This window comes from Glycine soja, chromosome 13, assembly GCF_004193775.1.
Source record: "Glycine soja cultivar W05 chromosome 13, ASM419377v2, whole genome shotgun sequence".
In the NCBI taxonomy this organism is placed as follows: Eukaryota; Viridiplantae; Streptophyta; class Magnoliopsida; order Fabales; family Fabaceae; genus Glycine; species Glycine soja.
In genome coordinates, this window is record NC_041014.1 from 28,230,923 (window position 1) to 28,257,529 (window position 26,607).

The 26,607-nt window shown below is 28.4% G+C and overlaps 1 protein-coding gene across 1 annotated transcript; it reads left to right on the forward strand.

The window, feature by feature from the left end:
• The first annotated feature begins 8,206 nt into the window (after nt 1-8,206).
• Nucleotides 8,207-11,922, forward strand: LOC114381755 (G-type lectin S-receptor-like serine/threonine-protein kinase CES101). Its single transcript, XM_028340975.1, has 6 exons — nt 8,207-9,341; nt 9,839-9,949; nt 10,137-10,232; nt 10,912-11,149; nt 11,234-11,375; nt 11,463-11,922. The coding sequence occupies exons 1-6, from the start codon at nt 8,207-8,209 to the stop codon at nt 11,757-11,759; spliced, it is 2,019 nt and encodes a 672-aa protein (XP_028196776.1). The 3' UTR covers nt 11,760-11,922.
• Nucleotides 11,923-26,607: the final 14,685 nt, after the last annotated feature.

The window sequence follows — 26,607 nt, forward strand, 5'->3', positions numbered from 1 at the left end:
ACATAATAATAATAACAATAATTAAACAAAACCAAAAAAATCACACAAACTAACAAACCTTAATTGGAATTGGAATAATAAAAGAGAGGGTAGAAAGAAGGCATGTGCTTGTTAAAAACTTCATTTTTTTAGCCCACTCAACAAAGCAACAGTTGATATCTTAAAAAATTGAAACTCAAGTACCCATGATTTTGTTTCGGTTTATTTTCTGGTTAAAAATTGGAGATTGAAAGTTAGAAAGTGAAAAAGAAAAGTAAAAACCAGTAAGTAGGAGTGAAGGCACTGGGAACCCCAAAGATGATGACCTTCTTACTGTTGGTTGTGTTGTGGTAATTTGGTTATCTAGTGAAGTAACTTCAAATTATAACAACTTAATTAAATGTTATAAATAAATAGCTGTTTTTTCTTCTTCTTTTTTTTCCTTTCAATTTGGTATATTTTAAAATCAAAATTTGACAAATGAATAACATTATAAACTACAAAGATACTATTATTATTCTTGTTTTAACTTGCGTTTCCACTGGTGGATAAATCTCTAGCCTACGTTATAAATAGGACCTGTACCTAAGTAGGCATGCAGCGATGTCATGAACACTATCTTTTAGTGCTCATTTCTTATTAGATTTTGTCCAACGCAAAGCCTTATACCAAAAAATGAACAATATATAAAAATTGAAACAAAAAAATTAAACCAAAAAAGACCTTGGTTCTAGTAGAAACATTTTGTCAAACACCTCATAAGCAAAATAAATTTCAACAATTAAAATAAGCAAACACGAGACTAATTTTAGGTAAAAATAAATTTCATGTTTGAAACTAACATGAGTCCCATGGGATACATGTAATGTTTTCAGTTTAGGTTGGTATCATGACTAAGTGGTATTGGAAATCTTTGAGATTACCAATGAAATTAGAACTAAAATAGTATATTTTAAAATCAAAATTTGACAAATGAATAACATTATAAACTACAAAGATACTATTATTATTCTCGTTTTAACCTATGTTTCCACTGGTGGATAAATCTTTGGTCTGTGTTATAAACAGGACCTGTACCTACGTAGGAATGGAGCAACGTCATGAACACTATCTTCTGGTGCTTATTTCTTATTAGATTTTGTCCAACTCAAAGCCTTATACCAAAAAAATGAACAATATACAAAAATTGAAACAAAAAAATTAAATAAAAAAAGACCTTGATCCTAGTAGAAATATTATGTCAAACACCTCATAAGCAAAACAAATTTTAATAATTAAAATAAACAAAACAAATTTCAACAACTAAAATAAGCAAAAGTGAGACTAATTTTAGGTAAAAATAAATTTTATGTTTGAAACTAACATGAGTCCCACAGGATACATTTAATGTTTTCAACTTAGGTTGATATCATGACTAAGTGCTATGATAGACAATCTTTGAGATTACCAATGAAATTAGAACTAAATAATATATTTTAAAATCAAAATTTGACAAATGAATAACATTATAAACTACAAAGATACTATTGTTATTCTTGTTTTGACTGGAAAAAGATTTGACAAATGAATAACATTACCATTGATGGGTAAATCTCTAGTCTGTGTTATAAATAGGCCAGCAGTGACACCATGAATACTATCTTCTATAACAATTCTCTTAAGTATAATATTATTTAATTTGGACATAAATGATGCGGACTTAAGTTGTAAAATTGAGATATTTTCATAAAATAAGATTTTATTAATAGTGTGTGACCATTAGGTAACTTGGAAAATGAGATTCTATTAATTTCCTATTTGCATCAATACAACAATATCATTCCAATAAGGTTAAAAATAATTAATGATGATAAAACTAATATTAAAAAATTTAAGATTAATTATACTTTCAATTTTTCTACCATTAATGAGTGTTGATATTTCTCAAATTTGGTCAGACCCTAAAGAAAATAAAGTTGAATTTTAATCTTTCATATTTGTCACTCTGTAACAAGAGCTCGATCGTCCACTTCTACTTATTTCATCACTTATTTTATCATATCACATACTTATATCCTTTTCTTATTTGTCACTACGTGTACTGAATTGATTTTCAATTATAATTGATCTTATCTCGCATGCCAGTGCCTTGTCTACGTTGATTTTTGTTTTTCTGATTTATCTAGGGTCTCCTCCGGATTATATTAGTTTATTTTTGCAGTCTTTTTCTATCTACTTTAAGCTAAAGCCCCTTGTATTCAAAAGTATTTGAAAAAGTCAGCGAACACAACAATATTTTTGTTGGTAACGACGAACACAACAACATTCATCGCGTCACGGAAACAAATATTTTTTCCCCAGGTCGATAAATGACAATTGACCCCGTTCATTTTTTTAATTGACTACATTGAATATGTGCGACATCTGTTCACTTGGCTAAGGCCATTTGAATTCAGAAGGAAAAAAAAAAAGAAAAAAAGTCAAACAATCAAATTTAATCCTGAGATTTGTAAAATTTTCTTATTGAGAATGGGAGGATCTTTAATTAAGTGTGGGGGATGGAAACATAAAACTCTAACACAAGCAAACTCGAATTCGTTCCAAAACGGCTTATTATTTTAGTAGGTCAAATTAATGAATAACAAATAACCCCTTTCATTTATACTTATTTTTTCCCTAATGTCATATAATTAATTATATGAAAATGATAGTGCAAATTCATATATATATATATATATATATATATATAGGCTAATAAGATCAAAAGTGTTTTGTGGTAGACATAATTCCAGTTCCACCAACCATGACTTTCAGCCAAAGTATGCTATCCATCATCACTTTTACTTGTTTCATTCACATAACGAAGCCTTCAAACTTGAACACAGACACGTTAAGCTAGGGTCACCAGCTCACAACAGCTGAGTTTCTTTCAGTACGAAGGCTCTGAAAATATCTACCTTGGAATTAGACCAACTGCTGATAATTCAAGTGATAGTTATTTCTGGATTGCCAATAGAGGCATGCCAATCCGTGACCCTTTAGTGGTTCTCACAATTGATCAATATGGTAACATGAAAATTGTTTCCAAAGGAGGAAATTCCACTATCATGCTCTATTCTTCTTCTGAACCTGAAAGTAATAACAACAACAACAGTACTATCAGTGCCATCTTGCAAGATAATGACAACTTTCGGCTTCATGAAATGAACCAAGATGGATCTGAGAAGAGGAGATTATGGGAAAGCTTTGATTACCCCGCATTCTCAATTTTATCTGGGATGAAGCTAGGGTTTAACAGAAAAACAGGCCATAATTGGTCTATAACATCATGGATCGGAGAAGTGATAAGTCTCCTTTGTCAGGGTCTTTCAGCCTTGGCCTTGACCACAAAACGAAGGAATTGGCTATTTGGTGAAGAGGGAAGATTGTTTGGAGTAGTGGCCAATGGAACGATGGAAGTTTTGCCAAATTAAACTCGTCATCTTTTGATAAGGACTTTGTTTTTGAGTACCAATCGGATGAAAATGAAACGTGCGTGATATATGTTCCATTTAATTTTATCTACTGAGATGCTTTGGATTCAATATGTGGCGGCGTTTCTGGTGCCTCTTACTCATGCATCGATAATAATTACTTTCTCCAAGGTTGTTCAATGCCAAGTCTTCCCAAATGCAGAGATAATGATCATAGTTTATACTCTAGTGATTGGAGTAGCTATGGGGTGATGTCTAGTAAAGGTTTCAAATTTGATCAAAGTGAGAAGCTGAGCAACTTTGACTGCTGGATGAAGTGCTTGAATAACTGCACCTGTGAGGCCTACTCTTACACTAATGAGGATGAAACTGGCTGAATAGTTTTACATTAATGCAAAACTATTGAAGGAATTGCACAAGGATTTGTGTATTTACATCAATATTCAAGATTGAAAGTGATACATAGAGACTTGAAAGCGGGCAGATTTTGGCATGGGCGCAGAATATTTGGAATGACAGAAACTGGAGAACATACTAATAGAATTGTTGGAACATAATGAGGATATTTTTTTTCTTTCAAACATTTAGTATCTATATCATATTTTAATTATGTTAGCATTTTTCCAAGCTCTACATTGTTTGATGGGTTAATATTATTCTTCTAGTGGCTATATGTCTCCAGAGTAGGGGTGGATAAGCGAACCGGTTCATCTCATATAAAATGACAGTGGACTGGGTCAGTTCATCTCACACTCTTACACAGACTTAATATATTGGTTCTCCTCCGTCCAACGGATCTCACAGGCCAAATAGGTTGGTCTGCGGGCCTAATTTTTTTAAAAAAACTACAATTTTAAAATAAATATATTTTTTTCTTAAAAAATAGTCAATTACACTCAATTATATATATATATATATATATATATATATATATATATATATTAAAAAATCTTAATAAATCTCTAATAAATATTCAATTACAAAAGTTCACACTATCAAATAAATTTTCAACATAAATGCAAAGAAATTTTAGATTAGACTTTTAAGATTAATTGAGTTTGAGTTGAACTTAGTTAGTGGTTGTGGGTTTACGGATCAATCTGCAGACTCCGCGATCCAAACCCACCCAACGTATGAGTTATGTGGGATGGGCTTAAAATCTTGTATAGTCATAAATTTTTTTAAAATTTTAGTCCATGACTGACGCGAGGGCTGGGTCATGGACCTAAGTCCGTTCACCTACCCCTACTCCAAAGTAAGCTTTGATGGGTGTCATCTCAACTAAAACTGATGTTGGCATTCTAGTGCTAGAGATTCTAAGTGGAAAGAAAAATAGAAATGATTACCCATTGAATCCTGATGTTATGTAAGTGATGTCAAACCATGCAATTAATGAAGGATATAAATATGTTATTGGTTTGACAATTAACAAAGCATGTTCATTTTAGGCATGGAAATTATGGAACGAAGGTGAAGCTCTAAACTTAATGGACACAACTTTGGATGGGTCATACTCTCCTACCCAAGTGTTACGGTACATTCATATTGGTCTGTTATGCACACAAGATCAAGCAAGAGACAGACCCACTAAGTTTGAGGTTGTTTCTTTTCTTTCAAATGAAATTGCTCATTTACCACCACCGAAACAACCAGGATTTTGTAACATTGGAGTCATGGAAGAGACAAAGCAGCCCAACAGCTGTTCCATAAATGAGACAACAAATTCATTGACATCAGGTAGATAAATTGTATACGCTCTTGGAAAAGTTCAAAGTTCATAAATTTTTTGTGAATGTAAATAGTCATGACAAGTGGAAAAGTCCCCAATGTATTTATTTTGAGGTTGGAAGTGACAAGATCTATTAGAAGACTAGTTAGGATTTAAGATAATAGGCTCCTTAGGTGTGTTTGATTTGCATTTTCATTTTCTAAAAACTGTTTTTATTTTCAAAAGATTAAAATTCTAAAAACATGTTTGATTTGACTTCTTGTTTTCTGCTTCAAGAAATAAAAACACTGAAAATGTGTTTTCAAAAGAAAATGTATTTTTAAATTTGCTTAAAATTACATTTCTTCCCACCACGTTTTCATTTTACTTAAAATGAGATTTCTGGTTTCAACTGAAAACGAGATTTTATTGTTTTCAATTTTTGGTTCATTTAAGAAAATATTTTCACTGAAAATATTTTTAAAAATTCAACCAAACATATTTTCATCATCATTTTCTATTTCCAATGAAAATAAAAATAAAAAAACAGTCAAATCAAACACCTCCTTAATTTTTCAAAATTTGTAAACATGTTAAAAAAAATTCCACTTAAGTGGGTTGTGGTTAACATTTGTTAGAACAGATAGAGTGTACTTCTATGCGGTGTAAAATTGTCATCATGTGAGAGCGAAATGGTCAGCACTAGAAATTCTTTGTTAATTTACTTGTTCAAGAGTTTGTTAAACATATATAATAATTTATTGTATCAATTAGAACTAATCACTTTGAAGGATGGAGTTGTTGTATTGACACACAAAAAAAAATATATATAAGGAAGATAAGTCACCTCAAGCGCAAGATTGTGACTAATAATGTTTGAAGACATTTCTAGCATCAATTTACAATGAGTAAATAATAATTTTATATAATTTACTTAGACTGCACGATTTTGAATTTGAAAATAAGAATATGTGACACTTTAAGTTTTTTTATTTCTGCACTTCCAGAATTGTTTTTTGCAGTTTTCATATTACTTCTGGAATCATCATTTCGAAATATGAAAAATGCAGAAAGCAATTGCCCATCGAAAAAATCCTTTCGGTTTGTGGATCTTACAAGTCACTTAACCACGCAAGTCCAATACGGATAGTGTTGCACATCAAGGCTCCACGAATGAGTGGGGACAACTCAGCTAGGGTTGGTGAGGGCATTTCAGACCAAGAAGCAAATTTACTACTGAGATAATTACTTTGCTGTTGAAATTGTCATTCTAATAAATGTGAAAGCAAAATGGCCAGCACTAGAAATTCTTTTCTAATTTATTTGTTCAAGATTTTGCAAAAGATATATAATAATGTTTTGTATCAAGATCAAAGTCAGCTTAAAGATAAAAATAACTAAAGCTTTAGACCTATTAGTTCTTAGCATTAGTTTTTTTAAGAAAAAAAAAAAGTCACACATGTTAATTGAAAATCTAAAAGATCCCATATCTCACTCTTTTCTTTAAAGAAATTTTTTTCTCACAATTTTTATTTTAAGTCTTCCTTTGTATCGGATTAGTCCTAATCAAGCACTAATCACTTTGAAGATGGTAGAGTTGTTGTATGAAATAAAATATAACAAACATAAGTCACCTCAACCGCACAAGACATTGACTAACAATGTTGAAAACATCTGTTGTATTGATTTACATTGTATAAACAATAATTTTATATAATTTACTTAGACCACACAACTTCGAATTTGAAAATGAAAATGGCTATGGCACGGCAGGTGCCCATTAGGCAATGTTGTAGAAAACATGAAGCCTGGCGATCTTACTAGTCACTAGAAATGGGTCTCAATTCCATAAAACAAGGCCCAAACATCGGAATAACTATTCACACTACTACATTTGCTATTTAAATTACCAACCTCTGTGAAATTTCTATTTTTCCTACTCACCAAATTCCTACACTCCCTCCCCTTCCCTTCTCCTTAGATCCAAAACTACCGCCACCACCCCAACCCAGATCCAGAACCACGCTACCCCCCTGCACAACTCGTCGTTGATATGCACCGCAACACTAGCCACCTTGCCTCCCTTTGAGATCGAGCACCCATGTTTTTCTTTTTTGGGTTTTGTTGCAGGTTTTGTTGTTGTTGAATCTATGCTATTGGAAATGGATTTGGGATGAGGATATGGGCACTAAATGTAACATCCCCATTGAATCACACCAGAATGAAAGAGATTCAAAGGTTGCATAGGTATGAGACCGTGCAGTTGAGGATAACTTAAAATAATTAATTGATATTATCTATACCAACAAGATGCATCTACTTTTTGATAGTCCATCATATAAGAACTCCATAGTTAATTGTGCTTGGTTTGAAGTAGTTTTGGGACGAGTGACCTTTTAGGAAATTTATCAAACAATGTGTGAATGAGAATAAAGTACGCTGAAAAGTCTCGTGTTGATTTATGAGGTCTTAGAAACCGTCACAGTTGATAAGTTGAAAATCACGGATGTTACAATAAACATAAATCTATGATGTTAAGTCAATAATAATAGAAATACAATTTCAATTTCACTGTACAGTATATAAGTTGTGCAATGAAAATACAATTTTATTATATAATTGTTCAACATAATCATAATTTTGTGGAAAAAATATTTTCAGAATAAACAAATAAATTTAAAGCTCACGTGGGTAATTGCCGGTAGTAGTTTCCCACAAACACGCAGCCTCAAAGGCCCACTAACCACGTGACGCCAAGGCAAAAGCCCTCAGAAAAAAATGTAATATTTATAATTTAATAAAACCATTTTATATTCGAAGTGTTTAAAAGTATAATAGGTGATATGAGAGAAAAAAATATGAGCATTAATGAGGTGTTTGGAATAATATAGTCTTCATATATCATTATTTGTATAATATTTTAAAAAATATTGTAAAATTATTATATGACTTTTATAGTTTAAACTGTCTTCTCCAAAGCCATAGTGACCTTTGACCCGTCTATATATATGCTAAATTCAGATTATGTCGGGTGCATCTTTCCTCAAAAATGACTTTAAGCAAAAGAATGGTAAGCTTCATAACTTTTACTTGTTTCTTGCACCTAACAAAGCCTTCAAACTTGAGGGAAGACACGTTGCTCCAAGGCCATCAACTTGGATCAACCAACCGTTTGATTTCTCCTTCAGGTTTATACACACTGCGTTTCTTTCAGCTTGATGATGGCTCTGACGCTAACAGCAAATTCTACCTTGGCGTATCAGCCAATAAATTCCACTACTACGTTTGGGTTGCCAACAGAGATAATCCAATCCACGATGACCCTGGAGTTCTCACTATTGATGAATTTTCCAACCTGAAAATTCTGTCTAGTACTACCACTATGATGCTATATTCAGTTGAAGCAGAAAATACTAACAAAAGTGTTCGTGCCACTTTGCTAGACACAGGAAACTTTGTGCTTCATGAGTTGAACCCAGATGGAATATCTGTGAAGAGGGTGTTATGGCAGAGTTTTGATTACCCCACAGACACAATTTTACCAGGGATGAAGCTTGGCTATGACAAGAACACTGGTCATACTTGGTCTATAACAGCAAGGAGAAGTTATAGAACTCTTTGGTCAGGGTCTTTCTCTCTCAGCCTTGATCCCAAAACTAACCAATTGGTTAGTAGGTGGAGAGAGGCAATCATATGGAGCAGTGGAGAATGGAGAAATGGAAGCTTTAGCAACTTGAACTCTTCATCACTTTACAAGGAGAACTTCAATTTCACTTTCTTTTCAAATGAAAGTGTGACTTACTTTGAATATGCTTCAGTTTCTGGTTATTTCACCATGGAGCCATTGGGTAGATTGAATGCTAGTGGTGCCGCTTACTCATGCGTTGATATTGAGATTGTCCCTGGTTGTACAATGCCACGGCCTCCCAAATGCAGGGAAGATGATGATTTGTACTTGCCCAATTGGAATAGCTTAGGAGCAATGTCAAGGAGAGGATTCATATTTGATGAAAGAGAGAACTTGACTATTTCTGATTGCTGGATGAAGTGCTTGAAAAATTGCTCATGTGTGGCCTACACTTATGCAAAGGAGGATGCAACTGGCTGCGAGATATGGAGCAGAGACGACACATCATATTTTGTTGAGACTAATTCCGGTGTTGGTCGTCCAATTTTCTTCTTTCAGACTGAAACCAAAGCTAGTAAGTTCATACAAATGATACAATCAGTCTATACATTCTACTACATACAGTGAGAGATTTTGTTTTGTATAAACTAGTAAGATACTGGTGCATTCAAATGGGTTATTCGTTTTTTTACACGTGTATATATAGAATATATACTTCTTTAAAAAATTAAATTTTTATATTAACCTCAAACTTAATATATTCAGTAATCACTAGAGTTTTAAATATGTAATTATATTAAATAAATAAATAAAAACTTAATATATTTCTCATTTTTAATATTCACTTTAGTAAATACCAAGAAAAACAAATATTATCATATCCCTTAATATATTTCTCTTTTTTTTTCTTGTTTTGTTTTAATCTTTCCTTTACTCATCTCACACTCTTGCATGGGGTGTGAAAAAATTATTTTGTTATAATCTGTGTGAATATGGAGTAGTATTGATAAGTTTTTTATAATATTTGTTTAATTACAAATATAGAAAATAGCAATCTTTCTTCCCATGCAGAACACAAGAAGAGGAGAATATGGATCGCAGTTGCTACGGTTGGAGTTCTTCTCCTCATAATCTCATTCATGACATGCTTTATTATGTTGTGGAGAAAACAAAAAGAAAGAGGTAAATTTATCGTATGGAATTGTGGAAATTCAGAAGAAGTTGAAGTTATTTTTAATAATATTATCAACAGCTTGCAAGCAGTGGACTTTAGTTCAACTAATTAATAATAATAAATAGGACCACCCGAATTCAAATGGACCTATCTAATCCTTGAAGTTTTTATCATTTTATGTATTATCATATGCAGTCGAAAAACGTAAGAAACGAGCAAGTCTCTTCTATGACACTGAAATTTCTGCTGCATACGATGAAGGAAGAGAACAATGGAATGAGAAGAGGACAGGTAATGATGCACATATATTCGACTTAATAACCATTCTAGAGGCAACCGACAATTTCTCCTTCACAAATAAGATTGGGGAGGGTGGCTTTGGACCTGTTTACAAGGTAATTAATAAATTCTTATAATTCTACTGTTTAAAGTTATTAAATATAATATTGTTAACACGGTATAAATTTATTTATATTTTTCACTTCTATGTATAAATATTTATACACACATAAATTTGAAATTATGTTCGTTGTTCAATTTAGGTGCTCGACCTCAACTAGTTTTTCAACAGTATGCATCTAACAATTTTTTTTTAATTTTCGTTAATATAAGGTTCTTTTAGCATTAACTACATACTTCATAAATAAATAAGAATATTTATTTTTTAGGGGAAATTGTCAAATGGCCAAGAAATAGCTATAAAGAGACTTTCCAAAAGCTCAGGACAAGGATTGGTAGAGTTCAAAAATGAAGCTATGTTAATCGTGAAACTCCAGCACACTAATCTAGTGAGGCTTTTAGGTTTTTGCAGTGACAGAGAAGAAAGGATATTAGTCTACGAATACATGTCCAACAAAAGTTTGAATTTATATCTTTTTGGTATGAATAGCTTATGCCTATGGTTTCAATATTTCATCTGTTTGAGACTTTGGTTTCAATTAATTGTTTATTTTTCTTTCCTTCAAAATAGACTCCACCAAAAGAAATGTGTTAGAATGGAAGACAAGATACAGGATTATCCAAGGAGTTGCGCAAGGGCTTGTATATTTACATCAATATTCAAGATTAAAAGTGATACATAGAGACTTGAAAGCTAGCAACATTTTATTGGACAATGAGTTGAATCCAAAGATATCAGATTTTGGAATGGCTCGAATATTTAAATTGACACAATCTGAAGAAAAAACAAATAGGGTTGTTGGGACATAGTAAGTATCTTTGTGATGAAATTTTCACTTTACACTTTTTTTTTGCAAGCACTTATATAATATTATTTATTCATTTATTTTCAGTGGTTATATGTCTCCTGAGTACGCCATGAGTGGAGTCATCTCAACCAAAACTGATGTATATAGTTTTGGCGTCTTACTTCTTGAGATTGTAAGTGGAAAGAAAAACAATTGTGATGATTATCCACTCAATCTTATAGGATATGTAAGTTACATCAAAACCATGCAATTGGGTACTAAAATAAAATTCAATTTGATCTACTTAAAAATTAATTGTATTAATTTGTTTCAGGCATGGAAATTATGGAATCAAGGAGAAGCTCTAAAGCTAGTTGACACAATGTTGAATGGATCATGCCCCCACATCCAAGTAATACGATGCATTCATATAGGTCTCTTATGCACTCAAGACCAAGCAAAGGACAGACCCACTATGCTTGATGTCATTTCTTTTCTTTCAAATGAAAATACCCAATTACCTCCACCTATACAACCATCACTTTATACCATCAATGGAGTGAAGGAGGCAAAGCAGCATAAAAGTTGTTCTATCAATGAGATAACAAATTCAATGACATCGGGTAGATAATTTATTCATAGGTGGCGCGGTTCAAATTTCTCTGTATAATTTGAGTGACATACATGAGCATTGCAAAAATCTCGCCAATATATTGACCTTTTGATACAATGCGAAATTTATTGGAAGGTTAGGCATTAAAATGAAAATAAAATAAACTCTTTCATATTGATGAGATGCAAAAGTATCCATTATTATTAAGTTGGTTAGTGAGCAGTGAATTTTGATTAGTGCTTTGTAAAAATAGACATTACTCTATTAAATATTTTTTTTCATTTTTTTATATGACACTATAGATTATTTAGCTTGTTTTAAAGTGTTTTTTTTTAACAATATAGCCATTTATTATTTATGGATCAGTTTGGATTGATTTTGAATCAATCAAAGATTAAGTTAACCCATAAGTCGATTCAATTAAATTGTATTCTTTAAGAGTTTGTTTGACCAAATCTTATCATATTTCCACAAATGTGCAAATGTAAATATAATATTCTTTTTTTAGAGTGGGTGAGGTGAGGTAGTCATCATACTAAGAGGGATTTGTAGGATCAAAGTGAATAAGGGTTTATGTTTCCTTTTTATCTTTTGTCTGGTGATTATGATACTGTTTGTGCTTCTATATTAATACAATTAAATATATTTGCCTATAAAAAAAAATTAACATGTTTAATACAAATTTTGAAAAAACATTCTTGGATATAATTGAATCCTAGAAATGTTATAATTTCATTTTTGATCATGTTTTTCAATATTTTTATTTCCATGAGGAAGGGTTGCAAAAGTGATATTCATATAGGAATATGAAAGTTTATTGTCTAATACACATCAAACTTTCAATTTTTATTTAAATTATTTTAATTTTTAAAAATTATTCTAAAAAATATTAAAATATAACCAAATATATATTTTTTTAAATACTCAAAAATGATATTCTCATGTCCCAGAAGTAACATTCTTAAAAATATAAAAAGATTTCATAAAATAAATATTGCTTAAATAAATATTCAATCCAATCCAGTTTGAATTGTATTAGATTATTCGATTTCTACCTATACATGCTTACTGATATTTTAACTTCCTACTTTTACTTATGCCCTTAGCTCCAAATCTTGAATTATATACGCCTTTACCAACACATCATGAAAAATATTCATCCAATGCCATTAAGTTCTAAAGTTCAGAAAATGCACGGAAAAGGAGAAATATTCATAGTAAGAAACAAGTAAGCAATAAGCACTTTTATAACTTTGAGATATATGAAGGGCAATATTTCATGAGCTCACTAAAATTACACCAAAACAGCAACCCAAATTTCAAACTTACCCACTGAAGTAGCTGCAAATCAAGCAATCAAAATAGAACATATAGCTATAGAAGAAAAGTACAGAAACAGAGAAAGAAAATGAATACGGTAATTTTTTTAGAAAAGAAAAAAGAAACAAAAAAAACTACCATCTCTCTTAAATCATAACGCAACATGTCTTGCGAGATCACTAACTCGTGATAAAACACATAAAGTTAAGTAATTCAGGTTACATACTTACATGTGAAACACAAACATAATAACGTATGGGTAACAGATCATTTATAATTTTATATAGATCTGATCGGTTTGTATTTGTTACTGGTTTGTAAGGGTTGGGTAACCGTGTACCCTTTATCTTTTTTTTTCTTCTTTTTTAATGAAATATTTTTTGCTCATAAAAAAATGTATGGGTAACAAACATATTAGTTAGGTTTTGGATTGGTTCAGTTTTATAAACACCATACAAAAATCGAATCGAACTGATCAATTATGCAAAAGATATATAGTACAAAATAATTTGGTTTATCGATTTGAGTTTTTTTAAATTGGGTTGGATTTGAAGATTCCTATTTATTAGCATTTCATCTTAAACAAATTCTTAATTACATTCTAACCTTTTTAGTAAAGATAAATCTATTAAAAAAATATTTTATCATAGTAATTTATATAGCTAACAATTTTATTACGAAATATATATTACCGTAAAAGATAAATATATAATATGAAACGATAATATATGTTTTCATGCAAAATGTTGTTTGAAATAATGATATTTTAATAAAGTGATAATATTTTATTGGTTTAAAATTAATCTTTTTTGTCGCTCTAATTTAAAGAAGAAAAAACTGTTTTAGTCCCCCCAACCCGAATGACGTTAGAGACTTCTCTTATGTTGCTAGTGAATTAGGTGTCACGTAAAAACCCATTTTGTTTTTGCACTCTTATTATCAAACATCCTATTATGTGTTTATTTTTCTTTCAATGTATTTACTTTTTCCGCATTTTGACTAGCTAAATATTTTGAAAAAATCTTTTAGAATTTTGAAATATTTTTAATCCAAAAGGAAATTTGTTTTGAAATCACCGATTATATTTAATGTGCCAAACGACTAAAATGATGTCATTAACTCTTTTGATTTAATAATTTAAAAAATATAATTTATTAAAAATTATATGTGACTACCTTGTCAAATATCTTAATGACTTAACAAGTCGATAAATTGTTAACGTTACTACTACTTGATTGCAACGCTAGCTGAAACAAACAAAACATACAAAGATAAAATTTAAAATTAAAATCTTTAAAAATAACTAAAATCAAAAGCTAGCTTCTTAACTTATAGGGAACATAAAAGAAATTTAGGGAAGGGAACAAAAATTATTTAAACCTCAAATAATTCTCCCAACAATATGAATGATACAAATAACCGTTTCCTAAAGCATTTAAAACACTCACTTTCAAATGAATTTACCCATTGGAAATCTTCAAACCGACTTTAAAACTTTTCTGAGACGGAACGAATAATAATTATAACTATATTTAACAACCAGAACATTTAATTAGAATATTGGAATAACTGGCTATTGAAAAGATGCTTGAACCATGCTCGTAGTTTTAACTAGTCAACAAGCTAATAAGACAATAATTGGAAAGTCCTACTCCTGCCAAACTCAATTTAAATCTGATAAGAAGCATTGGTCGATTGGGCCAATTAGAGCTAGTCTGTTCATAAACATGTGTGTGTCACTTTGTATAATAACGAAATGCCCAGTTCAAGAGAACAACTTAGTAGTGCATAAAATGTACTATAGTCATCACATCCACCTTAATTATCACACACACACACACACACACACACACACACATATATATATATATATATATATATATATATATATATATATATATATATATATATGAATCTAAAACCATTTGAAAGTGAAACATCAACCAACGTAAATAATTTGATTTTATATTTTGGAAATGTAATTTTTAGTCTAAAACAAATTGCTTGTGATGCATAACTGAAAAAGAGACATATATATATAGACATTTTCAGGTCAGAAAGCAGGAAAAAAAATGCTAGTCAAGATACATCAACTTAATAGCAAATCTTAAAATTTTACTTGGACCGATGTGTGAAGAATGAGATCTGAAGTAAACTTTGAAAGATTATATATATATATATATATATATATTACATAAGAAAGTTACATATTAAACCTTTTTATTAGCATACGTTGTTTTTGTTTTTACTTTAAAAAATTAAAAATAATATTTTTTTATAAACCTAAAATTGAATCTTTAATAGCCTTATTTTTCTACCGTCCTGCTTTACAGTAAATGTTCAGTATACCTCTAGCATCCCAATAATCCATTTGAAAAAAAAAAAAAAACACTACTTAACAAGCAAAAATAAGAAAAATTCAAAAAACAGATAATTCAATTATTGACCTCTTCGTAGTAAAGACCTCTTCTAAGCCTAGGTTCTGCTCAAATAAAAATGTTAATAATATATTCTCTAATACATTTTAAACTTTTTATTATAAATTAAATTTTATTAAAAAAATACACAATTTTATAGATTTATTTAATAAGTTTACTCATGATTTATAATATTTAATAAATTTTAATCAATAATTATATGTTAGATAATGTGTCACCAACACTTCACCATAGTTAAATGGTATTTGAAATTTGACATTCTATCTTCTTTTTCCCATCATTATGTCATTTCGTTGATCATAAGTTACTCATGAGTATGCAAAATTTGGATAAGTTTAGCTGCTAAACAGTTAGTACCCTAGTTATGAAATTAATTTAAAAAATATTTATTATAAAAATCATATAAAAACATAAAATTATAAATGATATAATTTTATGTATTCTAATAAAAAAAATTATATTTTTTTTATATTTTAACCAATATCTTAAAGGTCCTGACTAATCAGTTATACATGTAAGTTAATATCATACATCTAAGTTTTGTGGTAGGATACTATCCCTTTCATTTCTAATGTTTTTTTAATAATTAACTATATGGATGTTGAATAAGAACAACAATATTTCACGTGTTATGAATTTTAGCATCTACCATCGTTAAGCAAATGCATTAACTCCACTCCAATATTCCAACTGCAAAGCAGAACTTTAATTAGTCTTCTCATTTATGTGCGCTGCTCCTCCACCCATCAAAATGAATTTCATTGTCAAAATATTACTTCTCTTTATCTCATATATTAATATTTATTTTTTTTAAGCAAATCAATATTTATTATATATCTTTTCCAAATTTCAGTCCAATCAAATGATTCGCAGCTTGAGAATATATCTCGTCAAAGTTATATATATTTTTTAATATATATATATATATATATATATATATCAATTACACAAATTATTCAATTACACAAATTATTATTGACTTTGCTTCAAAGGTCTTGCGGGGGTCAGTATCTAACTTTCATTGATTAAATAAGATATTGCCGTTGCTAGCTATAAGATAAGAAAGCCATGGAAAAAATCGTAACGATCATTCCCACTTGTATGCGACTTGTTGCCTTTATTTATACACTAAAAAAAATCGTATTGATGGATTTTTTTTACTGGGTATTAATGGAAAAGTTATTAAGGTTAGGGTGTATGCCATTCTTTTATAATGTAAGGAAAAAAATATGACATTATTTCATTGAAGACTTAGTAATTTATACAGAATAAATATTTATTTTTAATAACTAAAATACAGAAAAATTAATTTTTAAATACATTACAATTAGTTATGAAATAATTTACATGTAATTTTTTTTAAAAAAAATCGTCATTAAAATTTAGCTTATGAGGGAAAATCAATTTTCTGTTACTATTTTTAATCTCTAATTCATTACTTTATAGAATAAATAAGTAATTTAAATATATAAATTATATTATAGTTATGACAACAAGATTTGAACCTACAAGCAGTTAACTTATCTTATTTTTTTATTTAGTTATTTCTTTATTTTTTTATTACCTAGTTATTTCTTTATTTTGTTTTATCTTTTAAGTTCTTCTATTTTTTGCTCACCTGGGTTTTTGTTCTGCGTGACTAGTCGCTTGGTCTGTTCAGTCCTGGATCCGAACGGGGTTAGGCCTATTTCATTCTGCCTGTCACTTGTTACCTTTTTATTCTTGAGTTTCAGGTGTGTTTTTTTTTTTTTTGGATTCGTGGGCCAAGCCTGCTTTTCCTTTCCAGTCTCCTTGTTTAATTTTTCTTTTTTTCAATAATGGGTCATACATTGTTAAAAATATATTTTATGAAATAATTTAAAATTAATGGTTTGTCTAAATTTTAAATTTGTGATTTTCAAGTTATCAGTACGATCCTCTAACCAACTAAGCTAATAAGGTAATTATGTTATAAAATAATTAATGTCGTTATATATAACACTAAAATTTTTAATGTATATTTAATACACATATAAGTTTACATAATAAATTTTGTAATAATTAATTTTAATATAATAATTAATATTTTTACATATATAAATTTTTATTAAATTTATTATTTTTATTTAAAATTTATATATGTAAAAAAGACATTATTATTAGATCAAAATTAATTATAATAAAGCTAAAAATAGAAATTTACTTAATGTAATAATTATAAAAAAAATATAACTAAATTTATTAAAAAAACATTAAAAATATATTTTTATTTTTTTAAAAAAAATAGGTAATACAAATTTACAATTCATATGATTCATATTGATTACAAATGTTTATTAATAGGAATAATTTTGAAAATTTTTTAATAAAATATTGGGTATAAATGATTTTCTACTGTTATAAGAAGAAAATCCCTTGCTTGGAACGTGATTGGATCCATACCAATGCATTTCCAAAGACATTTGAATTCTTATTTGAATCATGCACCTCCCATAATGGATGTGCATGAAACAAATGTCAATTTTGAATTATAGATTTTGGGTGAGCTATGTTGTTCCATGAGTTTTATTTATTCATTTTATCTTGATCATAAATTACATGAGTTTTCAATCAACTCTATCAAAAGACTAATTTTATTTCCGGCATATCATTGTCACTAACTTAAGAGAGTTTTGCAGTGCTAAAAAAAATTAAACACAATTTTTGTTGTCATACATCACTTATCCTATGATTTTATTTGTATATGGTTTCGTAATATTTGGATTTATTTGAAAGATTGTAGATACTTAAAGTATTAATATTTGAATAAAAGCCTTTCAAAAAAATATTTGAATAAAAAAAATATGCAATAAAAATCAGCGTTTACATATATAAAAATATAAATTTTCAGAACTTTGAGAAATTGTTTACATATTTTAATTTATATATATTTACTGTTCAAACATGATTCAAGATTATTTTTAAACAGAGGTACTATAAAACAAAAGTGTTTAATTTTTATATTAGTGCAAAGGTTATGATAAATAATCATAATAATAAAGTTACAGGAAAATTATTTCATAATTTTCATAGTAATTAAAATCAATTAAAAAAATTTATAATTTAGTCGAAATAAATAAATAAAAAATGAGATTTTCAATTGAAAAGGATTGATTGGATAATAGATGTATGATATATTTTTCCATAAAGTTACAGGAAAATTATTTCATAATTATCTTTAGAATTTTTGAGACACAACTTATGACACTTTGATAAGTTTAAAGTTCCTTTTCAGCCTTTTGTTATTATAGTCATGTGTTTATATTATTATTATTATTATTAATGGGGGAAAAAATCATACTAGTTTTCTCATAATTAATCCTCGTAATAATAATGAAACTCTTTTAAGGTTTTTGATATAATAATTAGAAGTATAAATGAGCGTTATTCATGAACTATGAAAGTTCAATTAGTTAAATTTGTTATTAAGATTGTTTTTTAATTAAATAAACAAAATTAAGTTTGATGTTAGAACTCAATTATCTAAATAAGTCAATGTAATTATTTGTAAACTCAATATTAGTAACTTGTGAATAGCTCGTGTGTATGAATAGCATAGAAAAATTAAAATTACATCAAGGTTTGAAGTTTATTTTTGGTAGTACATAATCAAGAAGTTATTACTTTTTTAGTTATTGGATTATGAAAATCTAATAGCCTAGAAATTCCAAATTCCACATAAAAATTATTATATCCATTCTTTTTCAAAGCTTAAATATTTTTTTCACCCATACAATTTAGTGGTTTTTTCATTTTTATCTTTATAAAAAAATCTATTTTAATCCTTATAAATATATTTTTATTTTTTTTTATTTTTAAAATAATTTAAATAATATTTTTTACTGTTTAAAACGTTATTTAAAAATGAAAAACAAAGGAAACATATTTTATAGGATTAAAATGAAAAAATTACAAAAATAAATAATAAAAAAATACTAAATTATAGGAAAAAAAAATACATTTAAACTTTTTTAATGAGAGCTAATATACAAGTACCTCTATTTTACAAGCCTTCTATTAACATCAATCATTTATCGTAGATACACTTATCTCTATTCATAGATTTTAAATAGTAATTACATGCATGCAACATTTTCCTTTTTTAATTACATTCGTTCTCTACTTCTCATAATAATTAAAAAGTCACATCGTTGGAAGAAAAAAGAAAAAGAAAAAATAAAAGATAAAGAAAGATACTTCTTTATAATTAGATGTGAGATGGGTGATAACTGACGGGAAAATATCAATGTTAGAATGAGACGTACGTGAGATTCTCCCTGCTAATAACTTCACTCAAACAACCAGCAAATTTCACTAGCCCTCGGAAGAACAAGAGCAGTGTATATATATATATATATATATATATATATAAGCTGTAACTTACCTGATACAACATATTCATCAGTAAATGATAGTTAAGTTTAAAATTTATGTTAATAAAAATTAATTAAAAGGTGTGTCACTTTTTGAAGTGCAGCTTTCAGTTGGACAACGTCAATTAATTTTAAGATGAAATTTAACATGGTATAGAATAAACTTTATTTCTCGAATCTCGTTTTTACTTCCATTGCTATTAGAATATATAAAATGAGGAGCAACTCTTATCCTTAACTTCATTTAATGTCAATTGATTTTAAGATGAAATCTAACAAGATTAATATGTGAGTGGCCTACGTTAATTTTGCAAATAAATGGATATCACATTATAGAACTATGTTGTTGAGAGAATTAAGCTTAATTACGTGAATCAAATGCATATATTTCACCATAAAGCTGCCTCCTCGCTCAATCAAGGTCTAGTTACTTAGTTATATGATAAACCCCTCTACTTACGTCACCTTACCTTTACCAAAAATGAGGAGAAAAAACACCCAATAGATGAACAATAAATAAAAGAAAATATTCAGGTTCTTACGCTCACAATTATTTGTACCAGATGAAATAAATTTTGGACCCACTGAAGATACTAAAGATATGGTGATCACTGATCATATGCATTGCAAATTACAAAACCAAAAAAAAAAAAACTATTATCAGTTTAATCCATTTTCTTTCAAAAATGATCTATATGCTATGTAAGGAAAAAAATAATATTATCGGAAGCGATTCTTACTTTAGAGTCTGTCCATCTTTCAACTCTTACCTACCGAATCGGAGGATGCCTTGAAAAAAAACATAAAAAAATAAAAAGGATATATATTTACTTTATATATTTCATTCATCAGGGAAAGATCTATATTTAATAAATAGAAAACATGTAAAACAGGATAGTATGATTTATGCACATAACTCAAATAAAATCTTTGTAAGTCTTTTGACCAATAATTAAAGAAAATAAAACTAAAGAAAATTGTAATATAAATATTTTTTATTGTGTTCGGAGCGCAGAAATGTTTTATAAGATAAAGTTTTACTCAATATATTATAAACAACAAATATTACTAATTAATATTTCTTCTTGGGAAAATTCGAATCATAATTCACTATATTATATAAAATCCTAATCTCTTTCAATATATTAAACCCTGTTAATTGTATATATATATAAAAAAGTTTATATGTATCTCCCATTAATTCTCACTTGTCTTGTATATATAAAGACACAAATTACAAAAATATTCAAATGGTGCCAGCTAGCTCATATAATAAAATAAAGTGTAGAGGAGAATACAAGGACCTAAATATAGGGTATGTCTGAGTTCCTGTTGCTAGGCAATAGGCATAAGCATTATCCTGCAGGTTTTTGTATTTTCCTCACAAAATATTGTTTCATAAGTTATTTAAATATGTCTTCATTTTCTTCAAAAAATTGTAATCAAAATTTTATAATTTTAAAAAAATTCAATTAATTATTTTACGCCAGAACATTGTTATAATTCTTTAACGGTAAGTTTTTTAGGAACTCAATTTTATTCATAACAACATATATAATATAAAATTGAATATTTTTAAAACTATAATTGAGGACCAAATTCATATAACTTTTATATATAAAAACATAATAATTTGATTCGGGAATCGACCGTGACATATGTTGCTTTAAAAAGAGGGTTTGATTCTAATTTTTTAAATTACATACACAAATGTAATTATAAATTCAAAGTATAAAAAATATTTTAACATTCTGAATATAAATTTTTTATTATTTAATACTGCATGCACATTAGCACATTACTTACACGTATATGGCCTAAAATTTAGAGGTTTTTTTATATATAATATGATTACACATGATTTTTCTCATTCTTTTTTCAATTTACTTTTTACACAAACAGTTTAATATCCTAACATGATATGTTTTATACTAAAAATAGTACCATATACTAAGATGTACAAAATATGATGCATTATATCATTAGTACTATAAGCTTAATTATAATATATATTAGTAATATAATTTGTATACAATAAATATTATAACCAGAAAATAAAGCTAATAACTGTTGTGAGAATAATTTGACTCTTAGAGAGGTAGTAAGATATGTATCTGGATTATTAATTAGAGAACTCCTCCATCATACTGAGAGATTAAGTAGAAATGTGTTGCAGTTAATTAATATGTTCATTAAGTCATATCATGAGTGAAACCATTTACCATTAAGGGGCAGTTGTAAAGAAATGAGACACCCCAAGTGGAAGGGGTCATGAAGGGAGGATAATTCTAAATAGAAAAGATTTGAGAGAATTTTTTATAAGTGAGAGAGAGCTATCATTATGTCTTTTGTTATTTTTATTTGTGATGTATTTTGCATGTGTTCATATGTGTTTAAGTTGATGGTGTGATCACATGACTACTCAAATGAGTATTGAAAGTCTTTAGCCTTCTGTTGTATGGAACATAAAACCCTTAGACATTTTCTAAAGTACTGAGAAACTTATAGATTTGAGAAATTCTGAAGTTCTTTGTAAAATATTTAAAATATATACTGAAATATTTTAAATTTTTCGAAAAAGACATTTAGGGAGTATTTTTTTTCTGAAAAGATAATTTATTTATTTTTATAATAATTATAAATGATTCTTTTAAAATGTTTTAAGTATTATTTCGTTAAAGTTGATACGTAGTAAAATATAATTTGTTTTTCCTAATTATTATAATTATGGTGGGGACAAAAAGTAGATTGCTTTTGTTGTTCGAATTATTGTACCACACGAGTGGCAAACGCAAAACTCACTGATTAAAGATTGTGCGGCGTACTAGTTATCTCATATTGGGTATGTACTTGTACGCGGACACTCGCTGCTTCGTCGTTGAAAGCACTGTCCTTTACTTCATCATCAATACTTATCACAGAGTGCGTAACCTCAACCATGTCTTCCTTTTCCTTTTTATTGTTACTTTAATATCGATCTTAACCACATACATTTTATCACACATATATACATGATTGTGTTAATTAAAGTTCTACTATATCGAATGGAGTGATTTAAGATTATATAAAAATCCTGTATTATCTCATACTACCATTAATTTAAATATTTGTATCTTCTAACCATTTGATGATATAATTAAATAACATCGATATTGTCAAATGAAATGTACGTCGGAATGGATAGGATATGATCCATCCCTTGGTGTGGGTCTTAGAGGACAACTAATAGAACCCATCAAATATTCTAGCTTCTCTTGTGTTGCACTATAATTCATACTTAATTATTTTTTTTAAGGTTGTAAATCAATTCTAGATGCATTTTAACTATATGCATTTTCATTTGAGGCAAATGCATTTACATGAATATTATTCTAGCAGTTTTCTGAGGTTACATTTGGCTCAAATGAAAATACATTGATAATTGCTAAATATAAATTATTTTTTATATTAAAAATATAACAAAAATATTTTTAAAAATATTTATTTAGCCATTATTTATTCTTAATCGTTAAGAATTGATGTTCTTCCTATTCATGGCTTGTAGATATGAAAATGATGAATTAAAAGTAAAAAAAATGCAAAAAATAACAAATACTTGAAAAAGACTCAACCCAAGAAAACAAGAATTCTTGCTAAGCGAAAAGAGGTGTGCTCAGCGCGAAAACACGCATTGACACTAAGTGAGAGGATGCGCACTAAGTGCGAATACAGGTATCCACGCTAAGCGTGAGCAGTGCAGGCTTAGTGCGAGTACGTAGACCTAAGTCCACTCAACAACTATAAAAAGATATTCAAGTCAAGGAGAAAATATACACCAAATCTCAGAGCACTCTAATACACACCTCAAGTCTAAGAACTCTCCCTTTAGGAATTCTTTATTTTCTTCCATTATTTTTCATTCCCTTTTTTCATCTCTTCTCCTTCATGAGTTTTTATATCCCTTTTCAAGTCTAAGGTCTCTTATGGTTATGAGAAGCTAAACCCTTAGTTAGAGTCTGACAGACATAAAAAAACCAAAAGATATATTGTATGTTTCATATCTATCAATGCAAACATGTGTTTTCTTTCCTATTATCCTTTCTTATTTTAATTTCATGTATCATTCATTCTTACATCATCTTTGAGGGTTAGGTGCTTGACAAAGAATAATCTTTAATAGAAATACAAGGAATGTTTTACATGCATCAGTTGTAGGGATTAGTCGCTCGACAAAGGATAATTTCTAATAGAACTAAAAAGAAGGAATATTTTAATAAAATTATTGCTAGACATAAAGTGATTGTATTATGCTCATGCATCAAAACAAACATCTAGAATTAGAACTTCATTCATTTTATCTATTGACTCTTTGCAAAGACATTTGAAAGATAAATAAGTAAAATATGCTTGTCATCGTGAGACATCAGGAGCAAGTATTCTAGTAGTTGTGGGTAGGAAAAAATTCACCCAATTGATAGAGAAAAATTTAAAATAATACATCTTAAGCAAATAAAACATGTTAGGTCTTAACATTTTCATCTCATTGAATTTCCTATTATATCTTTTGTTTCTTGTTAATATCTATTATTTTAGTTATTGTTTCTTTTAATTCATTTTTTCCTCTTATAAATTAAAAATTATCCAACACAAATACAAAATAAATTTTTTATAAAAATTGACATTCGAATTTTCGAATTTTTATTACTTGAACATTTGGTGGACTTATCAAACGGTCAACGTGAATATAGTTAATTATATCAAATCTCTATCTTCACATGAAGACCGATATTGTATAAATACATAGTTCAGTGGTTGGAGTCTATCATCATTTGTAAGATATTATGAAAATTGATCCTCTAAATTTTAACCGCATAAATTTTGAATATGTTGCTCGAGTTTAGGGTACGCTCTATTTTAGACATGATTGATGATACAATCGTAATTATAAATGTGATCTTTAGTAATATTTTTTATTTAATACTTAATAAATTATTAAAATTTATGATAATATTTAAAAAATTAAATTTATAAATAAATGTTATTAATATATTTTTATAATATTTATTAAATATTACATTCAGACTTTAACAATATAAACTATATATAATATTTGATAAAATATTATAAAAATATATTTAAAATATTTATTTATATATTTGATAATATTTTTTGAATGTGATTAAAGATGTTTAATAATATTTTTATTAAGTGTTAGATTAAAAAGTGCTGATAAAAGTCAGGTAGTAGTGAATTCAAAACAACTACCTACAAAGTCACTCACTCCAACCTTTTTTATATATCCTTAGAAGTTGGGCGAGATAAAGTAAATATGATATTTATTTGAGTTGGTTTTTCCAAAAAAAAGACTCATAGTATGATATTGAACCACAGGTGAGATCTGCTTAATTTTAAATGTTGCCAATGAATTATTGTTTCCAAAGAAATTTTCCTTTTTTTCCCGTTAGACTAAAGGGTTGAATGGTGCTCTTTAAAATTAATATGATTAGTGAAGACCAAAAGAAATATGAAACATACCTTTAGCATCATATGCATTGTACAACTCCAACATAATTCATTCGATTAAGGGGACAGTACGCAGCATAATGGAAGTGCGTACTCATCTTTAGTGAAAGAATATATACATAATATATACCAGAAAAAGGTACAAAAGTTTAATTTACAATATGTTTTGCTCTGCCTTTTAAAAATTAATGCTTGAACATCAATTGAGTCATTGCTGGTGCACTGTCATTATCTGAAAGTATCAAAATAATGGGAATCTGCAACTTCTAAATTATTAGTTGTGCACAAGCATAAAGATATTGATTTATAGTTATGTGGAAGATGTAAAAGTCCGAAGTCAAGAGGAAAGATAACTTGTCCAGCCTTCAAGTTGATATGTAGATTAAAGCCTTTTTCATTGCATACTTATAGGCATTTATCAAATCTCATATATAAATAACAATTATTTGTAATGTAAATTTGTTACGACTACTATTTTTTAATATCACATTTATGCCTTTCAGAGGGAACTTAATTTATTGCAATACTCTGGTTTTTCATAATAACATAGGAAACAAACATGTTAATTATGGAAGTTATTCTCAGAATTTAAACTTACCTTCCAACTCAGCTTGAAAAAAAGCCGCACAGCAATTGAATGTAATTACAAATTGGAGCTTCCAATTTTCAACATTTGAATATTGAAGATATAGTTTCAATTGTCAAACTAATGTCTTGCTCTAAAGTCTAAATTCTATGTTTAGTGATGTGAAATCATAGTACCGGACAATGACCCTAACCTCAGAGCTCAAGCTCAAATTCTGTGCTTATATCCCAGAAATTGTTTCAAACATATATTTACATTATTACATACAATTTGTTCTAAAAACCAAAGAAATAAATCTTGCAGCATTTCAACATCAACAAGAAAAAAGAGCCAAATCCACAAATAGAGCTGGTTATATGCTAAGAAAGCAAAAACAGCACCATATCCCCTTAAAAGATAGTTATAAATCTGAGGAGAAACTAATCTACATTTTCCCTTGAAAATATCAAGAGCAGTACTGAAAGTGCAAATTACATATATATTTGTGTAATATTAATATTACTATTCCGAACACATCGTCTTCAAAAAAAAAAAATTCCAAACACATTGTGTAAAAGTAAAAAGCAGCTGGCCATGTCCAAACTGAAGTTAAGGATATATATATATATATATATATACACACACACACA

Excerpts from the sequence above, each read along its gene's own strand:
- LOC114381755 (XM_028340975.1), top strand. The coding sequence starts at position 8,207 with ATGGTAAGCTTCATAACTTTTACTTGTTTCTTGCACCTAACAAAGCCT. Across the intron at positions 10,233-10,911 it reads ATGGAATGAGAAGAGGACAG|ACTCCACCAAAAGAAATGTG; the intron begins GTAATGATGCAC and ends CCTTCAAAATAG. Across the intron at positions 11,376-11,462 it reads CACTCAATCTTATAGGATAT|GCATGGAAATTATGGAATCA; the intron begins GTAAGTTACATC and ends AATTTGTTTCAG.